Source organism: Corythoichthys intestinalis, chromosome 14 (assembly GCF_030265065.1).
Source record: "Corythoichthys intestinalis isolate RoL2023-P3 chromosome 14, ASM3026506v1, whole genome shotgun sequence".
In the NCBI taxonomy this organism is placed as follows: Eukaryota; Metazoa; Chordata; class Actinopteri; order Syngnathiformes; family Syngnathidae; genus Corythoichthys; species Corythoichthys intestinalis.
In genome coordinates, this window is record NC_080408.1 from 16,102,828 (window position 1) to 16,117,317 (window position 14,490).

At 37.7% G+C, this 14,490-nt stretch overlaps 2 protein-coding genes across 5 annotated transcripts in view; one reads left to right on the forward strand and one right to left on the reverse strand.

Moving 5' to 3' along the window:
• LOC130929535 (collagen alpha-1(XI) chain-like) overlaps window positions 1-14,490 on the forward strand; it is a 540,279-nt gene that overhangs the window by 96,351 nt on the left and 429,438 nt on the right. The window lies entirely within an intron of this gene.
• The window catches only part of LOC130929537 (netrin-G1-like), a 144,872-nt gene that overhangs the window by 63,015 nt on the left and 67,367 nt on the right, over window positions 1-14,490 (reverse strand). For all 4 annotated transcript variants that reach the window (XM_057856741.1, XM_057856739.1, XM_057856740.1 and 1 more), the window contains one exon: window positions 4,853-5,496. In XM_057856741.1, coding sequence (XP_057712724.1) covers window positions 4,853-5,496 — 644 coding nt within the window. The remainder of the gene's footprint in view (window positions 1-4,852; window positions 5,497-14,490) is intronic.

Below are 14,490 nucleotides of genomic sequence, written 5' to 3' on the forward strand. Positions count from 1 at the left end.
CTACGGTTCCCAGGCCCTCAATCATTCCCCTCTCTTCACATGCATGTGCAGCTCTGACCATGCAGCCAGCCGCTAGCGGTCGCGTCTTAATTAGCTGGCAGACGTGATCAATAAGCGAAGAAAGGTGGGACAAGTTGGCCCAGTTCAAGGTTTTCTTGTATCTTGTTGTTGCATGCAATCAATAGCGGTGCTAACCTTGCCACACAAGTTGGCGAAGGTGAAGGAAAACACTTGCTGCCTTTTCTATTCTCCCGAACAAAGCATCGGAATGATGGCCAGTATACAACTCTATCCTAGAATGATAGAGATGGTGGCTATGGTTCCTCTATTTTCTTATCATATAGTCAGTGGTGTAAACATCTTGCACTTTTTCCAGTAATTCCAAAAAGATTTGATTTGGTATGAATTAGGGGTGTAACGGTACACAAAAATCTCGGTTCGGTACATACCTCGGTTTTGAGGTCACGGTTTGGTTCATTTTCGGTACAGTAAGAAAACAAAATGCAAAATATAAATGTGTTAGTTGTTTATTACACACTTTTGTGCTTTCAACAATAAGAACATTAGCCTATACAAAGCTAGAATTCTGCTCAAAAAGTAGCGGGTATTTAAAGATAATAATCCAACAACAATTTGTCTTTCAGACCCTTCGTATTGGTCAGCTTTCTTTCTGAAAGAAAGAAGAAAAAAGAAGTCCTGTGCTAAAGAGAAAAGCAATCCCAATGACAAAGATTTTAACATGTGTTTTACAAATGAAATGCCTCAATGAATCATTTTTTTTTTCTTTTCAAAAGCTTTATTGGTGGATTTTCTCAAGTTAAAGCGCCACACAGAAATTAATAAATTTAATTGTGTAAGCAGGATCTGTGTATTATTATTATTATTTAATTACAGGTGTTTTAGCTCATTTAAATTTATTTTATTTAAATGGGCAATTATTTATGATATGTTTATATTTTACAAATGTGATGTGGTATTCATTTATATTGTATAGTTTATGTTTTATAACTTTAGTTCCTATGTGAATATTAGTTCCGACTTGTTTTTTTGTGGTAGGAGGGTTTTGTATTGAACACGGGACCGTGTTGGTTATTATCATAGCAGAGAAGACAGCAGTAAATCAACAAAGACAAGTCTACTGTGCCCCGATCTACCACTCGAGATCTGATGGACTCAAAAAGTGGGTTACGATAGCATATTAGTTTGAAAATCAACCGGATCCACCGTATTTTTACACGAGTGACTTCCGGTCTGCCCGATCCTAGCTAGTAGGAGGGCTGCATCTCGTGTCAAATAATATACTCTGCCGTTCTTTTGGCGTGCCTCGCGTTGAGCCACTTCTGGGACGCGTCTAACACGCGGCCACACTGATTGACTTTAACGCCTGCGTTTCACTGTGTTTTCGCGGTGGCCATGTTGTCGCACTGTTGACGTTTCTGGGTTATATACTGTCCTACCATGTTAGTCCTCATTATAGCAGAAAAGACGGAGTAAATATAATCAACACAAAGAAACTGTAACCCGATCGACTCACAGCCTCGAAAAGTAAGGGTTACATTACGTCATAAACTCGTTCGGTACGCCTCCGTTCCGAACTGAGCACCCCGTACCGAAACGGTTCAATACGAATACATGTACCGTTACACCCTTAGTATGAATTAAAGATTTGGTATGAAGATTTAAATTATTACAATTTTAAAATTTGACTCATGCCGTATTCATTGCAAAGAGTGTAGTTAAAAGGAACGCATTAAGCCATACTAGCTTGAAAAGCATTATACAGGTTCACATTCATTCCATTTATGACCATGTCTATAGGTTACCTGGATCTGGAAAGCCTTCATGCTTGATGAAGAGTTTATCAGCACATACAAGGATTTCTCTCAAGGCAGTGACGCACTGTGATAAGGCTTTCACATTCGCTTCTAGCCAGAGGGCTGCAGACATCACATGGAAGTCTAATCAGACTCTCTCAACTGACTTCCTGATCCACCCCTGGACACAAGCGGTCTGTTCGTTTTATTTCAATTTGCACTGAAAACTTTTTGGTGGGAAAATTGCATTTGATGCCTAGGAGCAGAGAAGTGGGTAGAATTGGATGAAACGCTTGTTTTCTATACTCAGCCAAGCTTTTTCTAATGAAAGGCAAAATAAGATATCTGTGGGAGATACTTTACTGTGCTTGCAAGGCTTCGTATTGGAGTGAGTCTATGGAACGACTCAGTGAGTACAGTATATGTCCTTGTAGAGAGCTGAAAAGTGATTCCAAGCAACATTATGTACAGTATATTTATATATGACCTTTTGTTGTCAAAGGTTTGCAAGAAGTCAATTAGCATCAAACCAGATCAGCTTGAGAGCTAGAACATTGGCAATCTATTGTGCTAATAATGGTGGAAATAAACACGAACAAAATTTGTTTATATTTAACTTGACCTCGTCCCTTATGATGCCACCTGGGTCACCTATCGATTCACTTTCGGGTATTGTCTTGTTAGTGCTTTCTACTATCTGTGGTGTGGCTTGGCTCAGTGGTAGAGTAGTTGTCCCCCAACCCAGAAGATGTGGGTTCGATTCTACGCCCTGATGAACTCAGCCTTGAAAGGTGAAAAGGCACTATACAAGTATAACTCCGTTTACCATTCTCTCTTTCGACACTTATCAATTCACTAGCATATTTGGTGCTCATAGTTAGTTGCTATCTACTCCAGGTACAGTTTTGTTAATCTTACTTTAAAAAAGTAATTAGTTATAGTTACAAATTACTTCTCCCAAAAAGTAATTGCGTTAGTAACTCAGTTACCTGCATGTAAGAGTAATTAGTTACTTGGCAAAGTAACTGGTGATAATTTTAATGTTTTTTTTTTCTTTCTCAAAACAAAAAAAAAACGGTCACACAATGTGAAGTTTAAAGGGTTTTTAGGACAATTGGCCCTAGCCCAGTTCTTTACCCTAAACTTAACTAGACACACGGGTATTGCGGATATTGCGATAACCACATAGTAACATTTGCTATGTGTGGAAGTCATTTAATGTTGTCAATCAACCGTTAAAGTTGTTAAAATTACTCCCGTTATTGCATTAGTTCCCTTCTATTTTCGGCACGTGCAAGTTTTAAAACTGTTTCATCATTTAAAGATAGATTTAAGTTAAGTTTTGCCGATTTAGGAGCATTTTAGATAAAAAGTTACTTAGGTTCGCTAGGAAGGTTCTCTACAACAGAGCCTTCCTGAGAAGTCTACTGCTTTAAGATGGCGGCGGTTTACTAAAGCATCCAGTTCTTTATTATACATGTTGCTAATGCTGCCATGTCTGTCATTTGCATCTAGTTCTGTATATATGTGATATCTACCGAAGCATCATATGGGCGTAGTTTGTAGGCTATCGGCTACAGTCGGGTACTATTGGAGCCACCTAGCATTGGTAGCATCGCGTTTGCAACGGTGTCACACTCCCTTGCCTCCTCCCCACTCCTGCTCTGCACTCTTGTCTTCGTGAGTCCGTCTTTTTCAGACCTTTCTTGCCTGTGTCAACCAACATCGTAACGCATAGTAACGCACGCCTTTCCCGATTCAGTAACGGTAACAGCGTTGCCAAGATGAGAAAAATAATTAATTAGATTACTCTGGACTGAAGAAAATAACGCCGTTAGTAACACCGTTATATTCTAACGCCATTATTAACAACACTGTACAGGTATAATGCGCTTGTAACCAGACTTGCGTGAAAAGTCTACTGTCCAACTAAGCACTCATTATTGTATTTGAAGACTACATTTCACATTAATTAAATAATCAGCACATTTTTTGTCTTCTCATATTATCTTAGCTCGGTGTGTTGTCTCCTTTGCAACTCCTTGTTGAAATCTTACATAAAATGTCAAGTGTATACCTCAGTCCCTGGGACTTGGGAAGAGGGTGCTGGTGGTTGAACTGCCAATCTGGGCTATTAGCACTTATCTACCAATTAAGAACGTAATGTCGGTGTGGGTTTCCATTTTGTGTTGGGTGGAACAGTAGGCAGGTCGTCACCCACGGTTTGCACCCACTCCAATAAAACCCATTTAAACCTGAGGCATACGTCTCATTTATCGATTGGGCTATGCTCAAATTTAGAAAAACCTGACAAACTCTGCAGTGTGCGCATACTATGCGAACGAGTCCATGTTGATTACCATTTAATCATCTGCAAACTCTTGTAATTACGAGATTAGTCTCCTGCCAATTTGCCAATGCGCTAATGGTTCTCATCTGCCAACTGAATTGCAATTAGGGACTAACTGTTTAAATTCACCTAGGGGCCCCTCTGATCGGTCATTACTAGCCTAGTTATCCTCACATAAACCAACCGCCAGGCGGGTGGAGCTGCTCCCATTTGGAGAGCAGCTGCCAATGCTTATGACCATCTTGTGGGCCTTTCTGCTGCATTGTGAAGACAGTGTTTCCATTCCAAGCAGCAGCGGCATTTTACCTTTTCCATATTAAACGTCTCTAATGTTCTGTAAATGTATATTTTATAGCTAGTACTCTGCCTTAATGGGTGCCGTAGCACAGTTGACAGAAGGTAAGTGAATCGTTTATATGAGCGTTCAAGGTGTTTGGCGATTCAGTGAACAAAATAATTAAAAAAAATAAATTTAGTACTGTGATTAGTAATGAGATCAGTTGTGTGAAAATAGACTGTAGAATAATGAAGTCTTAAAAAAAACATGTTGGTGTAAAGCATTACACAGTAAAGAGTTATTGTGATGAAATTACTTTTCCCAGAGACGAGTTGTGTAAGGTATCACTCTTCTGAAAAAAGTAATAATATCGCAGTTTTGAGTGGGGGGCAAAACAAACAAGTTTCTTACCTTCCTTGCACTTTGATATCGGAGATGGCGTAGAAGTATCTGGACAAGTTGTTCTCGTCTACCATGGTGGCTCCAGTCGCCGGCTTCAGCAGCCTAATCCTTAGGTCAGTGATGGTGAAGAAGTCCCTTAGGTTCTTGGTGGTATCCAGCTGGCCATACAAGGAGGCCATGTTGTGTAGGCGTGGCCCAGCAAATAGTGCAAAGCGGTCCTTGATCTCGAAGCGCACCGTCTTATCATTCTTCCACACGTAACCTCGTGAGTAGTCCTCGGTGCAGATGATGTCCAACAAGGTGCGCTGGGTAAGGTCGCCAACTGTCTTTGGTTCCATGGTGAAGCCGTCCAAACAGTCGGTAGCGTAGAACTGGTAGGGTGTCCATGTCCGACCGTAGTCCAACGACTTCTCCAGGACCATCTGCTCAGGTCGACCCGACTCAAAAGTGAGGACAATGTCGTCAGTTAGTTCGATGGTCTTGTTCCATGACAGCGTGATGTTGACCTGTAGTGGCTTTGGGTATTTCTTCCACGAGGTGGACTGCCAGAAGGTGGTAGGGTTGCGTCCCTCAAAGTCAAACATCAGTTCGGGTGGATGAGCCAACTCCTCAGTGCTTGCATCACACTCATTGTTGCACATATAAGGGTTCTCCTGAAATACAATAAAAAAGGAGTGTTCATGACGGTTTATAGAACAGGAACTCTAAAAGTAACCTCTAAATTCTAATCCAAGCCAAACTCCTGACTCTTACCCCAACCATGTTAGGGTTCGCCTGGAAATAAAATTGTTATGGTGATGGAACTCAAATCATAAAAACTTCTAACCTCATCACATGTAAAAGCTTTAATACTACCCAAACCATACCTTAACTGCCAACCCTACACCTTAGATGCATGACAGCTTCCGGTGTGATGTAAAATGCTAACTTAAAATGATATGAATAACACCGAACAACAACTTCAGTGCCATTTTGAAGACAAAAATAAAGAAATACCGTATTGGCCCAAATATAAGACGGTCTTTTTTGCATTAAAATAAGACTGAAAAAGTGGGGGTCGTCTTATATTCGCGGTCTAGACATTATACCCATTCACGACGCTAGATGGCGCCAGATATCATTGAAGCGATGTTCTGTCATGACAGATCTCAGCTACTCTCAAGTTTAACCAGTTTGCATTATTTTATTGCAATGTTTTTCCTTATTCAGATTTGTTTCAAGACTACAGTTACAGTTCGACTCCACTTTGATGGTTCATGCAGTTATTGCAAATTTGTTGTTTTATCACAATAGATTGGTTTATTTACATTTCAAAAACCAGAAGCCATTCATTTACGAATGTGATTGCACTTTAGTTTACTTATTTAAATGTTCAGATTAGGGCTGTCAAACGATTAGAATTTTTAAATCGAGTTAATCACAGCTTAAAAATTAATTAATCGTAATTAATCACAATTGAAACCATCTCTAAAATATGCCATATTTTTCTGTAAATTATTGTTGGAATGGAAAGATAAGACACAAGACTGATATATACATTCAACATACTGTACATAAGTACTGTATTTGTTTATTATAACAAATCAACAAGATGGCATTAACATTATTAACATTCTGTTAAAGCGATCCATGGATGGAAAGACTTGTAGTTCTTAAAAGATAAATGTTAGTACAAGTTATAGAAAATTTATATTAAAACCCCTCTTAATGTTTTTGTTTTAATAAAATTTGTAAAATTTTCACACACAAAAAAAAAAGAACTAGTAGCTCACCATTGTTGATGTCAATAATTACACAATGCTCATAGATGGTGCTGAAACCCATAAAATCAGTCGCACCCAAGCGCCAGCAGAGGGTGACAAAACACAAAAAAACACAAGTAACAAATGGACATGACACTGTCATTTTAATCTGTTTGAGTGGGGCATGTGCGTTAATTGCGTCAAATATTGTACCGTGATTAATTACCAAAATTAATTACCGCCCGTTAACGCGATCATTTTGACAGCCTTAGTTCAGATATTAAGATTTGAATGAGGCAAAATAACATGCTTTTTCTCTCAAATATATTGTTATAATCATTTGTTTCAGATGTACTGTAATTATTTTCTGTATAAAAATAAATTTGGTGTTCAAAAAGTCTTTTTTGCAAACTTGAGTCTTGGAAAAAAAAGACTTGGAAAAGAGTCGTCTTATAATCAGGGCCGTCTTATATTCGGGCCAATACGGTAAGCCAAGTGAAAATCTCTATACTTCATTTTTTATTTTCGGTAAAGATTCTTGAAAAGAAAAAGAAAAATTCTTGGTTACCCACTATTTAGCATCAAGAACCAAGAGCTATCATCATTCCGCCAGTGCTCACTGAAGCACTTCTATCATGTTGAGCTCCACATGTACTTGATAAAACACGCACACTGGATTCATAGAGCGGCTCATTAAGATCTCACTGTGGATCGTCACATACTATCCTTCTGCCTGCACCACCCAAATTGCCACTGTAATTGATATTCCTGTGTGGCGTTTCAGTGCCGAGACGGGACTGGAATCCAAATGAGTTATTTTTTATAAAACACATCAGGGCTCCATGTATTTTTCATGCCACCCCTCCCACTCTGTCTTATATACCACAGGCATCTAGTCTGTTTGTGTATGGGGTGTGTGCAAGAGTGTGTGGGTTTTCTCGATACCATTGTCTATGAGTGGGATCGAGTGCTGTGTGCGTGCATGTGTGTTTGTGACATCAGAAGGCACACTCCCATTGACATTCTGCTCACCCCTGCCCCCCCAGAACAATGAGGTTAAGTGCTGATGAGATTCACATCCACTGTAAAGCAGCTCGATAATCAGCAATCATCTGACACCCGAGACGCTGGAATTATCTAAAGGTGAGAACAATCATTTCGGAGACGCCCAGGCGCTTATCGCTCTTGCTCGCTCTCTATATGAGCAAGATTGACACTGGTGGCAAGTATTGCCGTAAAGAATACTGATAAGCACTAGCCATTACCATTTTATTTTAGATCACTGCTTTTGTCTCCCGATATTCAGCTTGAGAGATATTTTAGTTATTGCTTTGTGAAGTTCAAAGGATGTCTAAAATATTTATGACACTTATGGCATTAAAGCTTTTATCAATTGCAAAGGCATTGTTTTAGGTGCCATAACATTCATTACCGTCATAAATGTTGAATGTTATGTAATGTACAAGTATGAATTTGTTGATGACTCTTATCGTAGTAAAATTAAGCAAGTGGAAAAGGAGCCCAGTCAACATTTCATATTGTGCTTTTCAACAATATTACCTGCCACAAGATCTATAGCTTTATCAGTGGAGGCTGTCTCACATATAATAAAAATGTCACCATTGGACTTGGGTTCCTCTTCAACTCAAACTAATTCATATAGCACTTTAAGAACAACTGTACCTGCAACAAAATGTTGTAAATAAACTATAGCTGTCAAATTTATTGCGTTAATGGGTGGTAATTATTTTTTTTAAATTAATCAGGTTAAAATATTTGACGCAATTAACGCATGTACGGAGTTACCCGTTCATGTGTTGCCTCAAACAGTTTACAATGATGCCGTTTTAGCACATTGAGAGCGAAAAGGCAGAGAAATACGAGTGGACACAACGCATAACATACTGTATACCATTTGCAGCCACTACTAACAGTCATGGTTGCCCGATTTCCCATCGTGCAATTGGGCAGAGCAGGAGACGATCTTTTTCTTAACACGCTTAATTGAACACAATGCAGAACATATTGTATAGTATTTGCAGCCACTAATGACAGTCATGGTTGCCCAACTTCCTATCATGCATTTGGGCGGAACAGTTAAGTCGCCACAGTATCATTAAGTGAAAGCACAACAAAAATAATATTCCTATCTTTCAAAAAAATACTGTTCACAAAAAGCGCTCAATGCAAAGAGAACTGGCATTCCCAATCAAAATAGCTATGCAAAAGACACATACAGTAAAACTTACTCAGACTTTGCCTTGGCTAGATCACTAATTTATTCAAAACTCGCCATTGACACCTTGTGGTGAATTTCAATCACTACCTTACGTAGTTAAAGACACTGTGGAAGAACGGCAGGGAGCCCATGTGACGTCCTGCTCGGCGACATCAACAATAGTGGGCTATTAGTTTAGTTTTTTATTGAAAGTTTTACAAATTTTATTAAAACGAAACATTAAGAGGGGTTTTAATTTAAAATTACTATAACTTGTACTCAAATTTATCTTTTAAGAACTACTACACTTTCTATCCGTTGATCCCTTTAACAAAAAGAATGTTAATAATGTTAATGCCATCTTGTGGATTTATTGTTATAATAGACGAATACAGCCAGTTCAAGGGTGTACCCTGCCATCTGCCCGTTGTTAGCTGGGATAGTCTCCAGCACCTCTGTGACCCTCGTAAGGAAAAGCGGCATGGAAATTGAATAATTGAATGAATAAACAAATACAGTACTTATGTACAGTATGTTGAATGTTTATGTCCATCTTGTGTCTTATCTTTCCATTCCAACAATAATTTACAGAAAAATATGGCGTATTTTAGAGATGGTTTGAATTGCGATTAATTACGATTAATTAATTTTCAAGCTGTGATAACTTTATTAAAAATTTTAATTGTTTGGCAGCCCTAAAATAAACACAACGTAATTAAAAAAAAAAAAAAAAAAAAAAAAAAGACAACAGTAAATTATAGAACTCTTCCAGCTAGCAGTGTGCATTATAGCCTAACTTTAGCAGTCAATCCACTGCCTCTATCTTGTTTTGCTTGAGCTGAACCCTAGAAAGCTTTGGCTCTTTGTCATCTCATTTGTCAGTAAATTCATATTCATATTACCGTATATTCATATTCACTTTAAAGTGGCACTAAAGTGAAGTGTTTTACCAGGTTTGCACGACATTTTGCGTTGAAGGTGCCCAGACCGTCATTTTTCAAGCAATAGAACTTGTATAAATAAATAAAAGTGACACTTTTGGGTGATATTTCAAATGAATCAAGGCCTTTTCACACTGGCGTCAGCCCAGTGTGAAGAGCGGTCCACGGCAAGTACAAAACGGCAGGAGCCACGTAGCTTGACGTAGACGCTGTCAGGAAGTGAAAAGCGGAAAGCATATTTACAATAGTCCTGAGCACCAATGTGTTCATTTTTCATTGTTGCATAGACTTCATATTGTATTGACATGACACATTCCCCATTCACTGCGTCACGCCTTCCCCAAGCGGGCCGTCCAACACTCCGCTTCATTTATTAGCAGTCACATGCAGCGATCTAACGCCGAATTTAGGTTGAAAGAGTGCGAATGCTGTACTGCATACGAACAGGAAGGATTGTCTTAGGAGTGATTTGTTTGAGGATTCAAGGTAATTATTATATATTTTGTACCATGTATGCATTTTGAAACTTTGTAGAAAAAAAAATCAATGGGAGAAATTAGCCGCCACAGCATTGGCGTTATACTTCGCAATATTTACGTAAAATGAATGCTACCTGCACGTTTTTTTTTTTTTTTTTGGTTTTAAGCAAGAATCGAGTCTTTTACGTCCATATCTATAAGGAATTCAGGGATTTAAGCATTTATTCACAAGAATTTTAAACAGAAAAAGCTCTTTGTTTACATATGGCAGCTGCTTATTTCCTTACTGACTAGCCTCATAGTTCGCAATATTCACGTAAAATAAATGCTACCTGCACGTTGTTTTTTTTTGTGTGTGTGTTTAACCAAGAATCGACACTGTTTTACGTCCATATCTATAACAAATTCAAGGAGTTAAGCATTTATTCACAATAATTTTCAACAGAAAAAGCTCTTTGTTTACATATGGCGGCTGCTTATTTCCTTACTGACTAGCCTCATAGTTGGCAATATTTACGTAAAATAATTTATTTTTTTTTGCTTTTAACCAAGAATCTAGACTCTTTTACGGCCATATCTATAAAGAATTTAGTGATTTAAGCATTTATTCACAAGAATTTTCAACGTAAAAAGCTCTTTGCTTGTGTTTCCAATCGGTCAGCTTTGACGGAGATAGGCAGAGATTTTTGCTGATAATTATTAATTCACAAAACATTTTGAACACTTAAATTCTTAAAGTACACATAAACACCTAAATAATAATAATAAATCAAATAAGCAATGAGGTGAAATGCTAATGGCATTAACTAGTGCAAAAGAATGGAATGTAAACAGCTTCAGGACACTGGGACTTCATTTTTCCAATAGGATTCAAAACAATTCTTACTTTCTCTTTTTGTGCTATGTCTATATTGTTCTGAGCATTAGAGTGAGTTCCAGCAAAGTAAATTGATAAATGTCACGTATCACTGGAGTGAAGTACGTTAAAAAAACCTTAATGATGCACGTTGATACGACGCTACGACGGAACATTAGGGCCAAATAAATAACTTTTAAAAAAAGGAGTATGGGATTGAAGTTGTACTATTGCTATGAAAAAAATAAAAGCCTCATTATTATGTAGGGGTAATGTAGCTGTGAGCCGCTACGCACTTTACAAAAATGTACCTCAGCTGAGAGCTACGACGAAGCATTAGGATAAATTCTTCTATTGATTATAATTTGATGTAAATGAATCAAAATAATAAGGATTTTCTTATTTGTAACTATTTTCTAAAGCACCAGATGCTTTAAATATTGTTGATTTTAATGGAGGTGGCTGCTTATTCAGCTACATTAGACCCACATTAGCCCCTAATACTCTGTCGTACAATGCACATAAAGGCAACTTCAATAAAAAATGTCGTTTTATGGACTTACGATCCACCAGCTTGTTGTCTCCTGTCGTCTTCCAAAATTATATCTGGGTGACACTGATGGCGCTTCAGGTGTTCATTTAAGCTGCCATGGTATGCAAGCTCCACATTGCAGAGACAACACACGACAGTGATACCCTCCTTTGTTTCGTCAAAATAAATCCATGCTTTGGCCAGTCTGGTCTGCTTTTGGGCTTTGTGCCACTTTCCCAGTTTATATCCCGAGTGTCCACCAATCTCAACTTTACACACATATATATGGTGGAAAACACTCAGGTGACTTGAAGTTCCGCTCTGGGACTCCCAATTTGGCCAAATTTCAATTGTCCTATATGCATGTGTGATACATCATTGGAAAGCTTAAAACTCCAATTTTCTAGGGGAGGAAAATTTTTGAACAGAAGGGCATTTAACTTGAAGGCGCGTGAGATAAATGTGGAGAACGAATGGAAAAAAAAAAAAAAAAAAAAAAAAGGCAAACGACACTAGAGGAGTGTTTTGAAAAGAAAACGAAACCATCGTCACAGAAGGATTAAAAAAAAATCTATCTTGATGAGACAGACGGTGACGGCCACAACAGCGTCAGATTTCACACGCGTTCTGCGGCGCTCACGTTGCGTTAATCCTGAACCTGAGGTTGAAACCAACGATGAAGATGATGAAAAAAGTGAGATCTTGATCCGGACTCATCAGATTACTGGGCACCACCTCATTCAACCGGGAGCAGCCGAGAGCCTTCCCCGTTGTTATGTGCCCAAATAGTTCAATAGTTCAATAGTTTAGTTATGTGTAAATAAATTGTTACTTTGCGATCAAACGCTCTATTTGTCTTGTTGTTTGTTATTTTGTAGAACGAAAACATTATTCAGATGTAAAGCGAAAAATTGCTGTGTTAAAGTCAAAGTTATGTTTGAAATGTATGCTTTTACAAAAAGCTCAATTTCTGTTTTTTCATCAGAAATTGGAAAATTGCCCAGAGCTATTTTCTAATGCTGATTTCTGAAGAATGGAAAAAGATATGAACTAACTTTTTTTCTGTTGAAAGAAGAGAGGTTAATCTTTCTTTTGGTGGGTTCCATGTTTATATAGCAGTGAAACAGAATTTTCTGTGGGCCTTGCAAAGTCAGTCAAAATCCAGTAAAACGGCCGGGAGCAAAGGGCCTTGCTCCGGTGAAAATGGCTGGGAGTCAATCAGTTAAAAATAAATAAAAAATTTAAACAACAAAACCCTATCTGGAGGTGAGAGCACGCAAGAGCAGAATTAAAGACGCCATGATTTTAATGAGATATTATCGCGTACTTACCTCTTTTTGATCTAAAAACTCCATGTAGCATGTATCACTGAGTGTCAAGACACAGCTGTGAATGGCCACAGCTGGATTTTGGGGGGTTTTCATGAGTGAAACATGGTAATATAACAAGGGTTGCGATGCAGAAATCGCAGACATCAAGGAGTGGTCGAGATTTTCATTTTCATATATTTACCCTTTTAAACGTTTTTTTCCCCAATGTTTATTTGTTTGGATCGATTATTTATCATCTAAAATATTGGGGAAAATGCGACAGTAACGAAAAAAAATACAATTAAGCGATAGTTATGAGGTAGATACAGTATCCCTGAGTTTTTTACAGACGACAATTTTTTCATTGTGACGTAATTTGTTTAAAAGTTTAAAATATGCGAGTGAAAATTTTTTTAAAGTCGTTTTTTTATATATATATATTAGACATCAATTAACGATTCTAAGCTAAAAATGACAGACATTTCGAATAATGAATATTAGGGTTGATCCGATCATGTTTTTTTGCTCCCGATCCGATCCCGATCGTTTTGGTTTGAGTATCTGCCGATCCCGATATTTGCCGATGCGATTGCTTTTTTTTTTTTTTTTTGCTCCCGATTCAATTCCAATCATTCCCGATAATTTTTCACGATCATATACATTTTGGCAATGCATTAAGAAAAAAATGAATAAAACTCTGATGAATATATACATTCAACATACAGTACATAAGTACTGTATTTGTTTATTATGACAATAAATCCTCAAGATGGCATTTACATTATTAACATTCTTTCTGTGAGAGGGATCCACGGACTTGTAATTCTTAAAGGATAAATGTGACTTTGTATATTGTGACTAAATATTGCCATCTAGTGTATTTGTTGAGCTTTCAGTAAATGATACTGCAGCCATTTAACTGTTCTGCCCAAATGCATGATGGGAAGTGTAACCATGACTGTGCGTAGTGGCACCAATTGATATACCTTCTCTGCGTTGAGAAATAACATACGGTGTTAAGAAAAAGATCAACTACTACCTTTCTTCCCCACATTGCTTCCCACGATATTTTTAATTGCTGACAGGGGGATTTTAAGGCTTTAGCCAATTAAATAAAGGCTCCAAAGACTGCCTAAATTCACTCTACCCATTTTACACTGTCTTATAGCTCTATATATAGGTAAAACGGCGCCTTTATAGATTGAACGCGACAATGAGTGAGTGGGTCGTGCAGCGCATGCGTTAATTGCATTAAATATTTTAACGTGATTAATTAAAAAAAATTAATTACCGCCGTTAACGCGATAAATTTGACAGTCCTACTTTAAGCCAAAACAAAAGACTCTAGATGAGTGTAAGACATTTTGTCTGTAACGTGAAATACAATTAGAAAACGATTTAAAAAAAAAAAATATATATATATATATATATATATATATATATATATATTTAAAAAAAGGCATGTCCGATATTTTTTTGCTGATTCTGATACTTTGAAAATGACGTGATTGGACCCGATCGATCGGGACATCTTTAATGAATACGATTACTTCGCTTCTTCTTATGGCT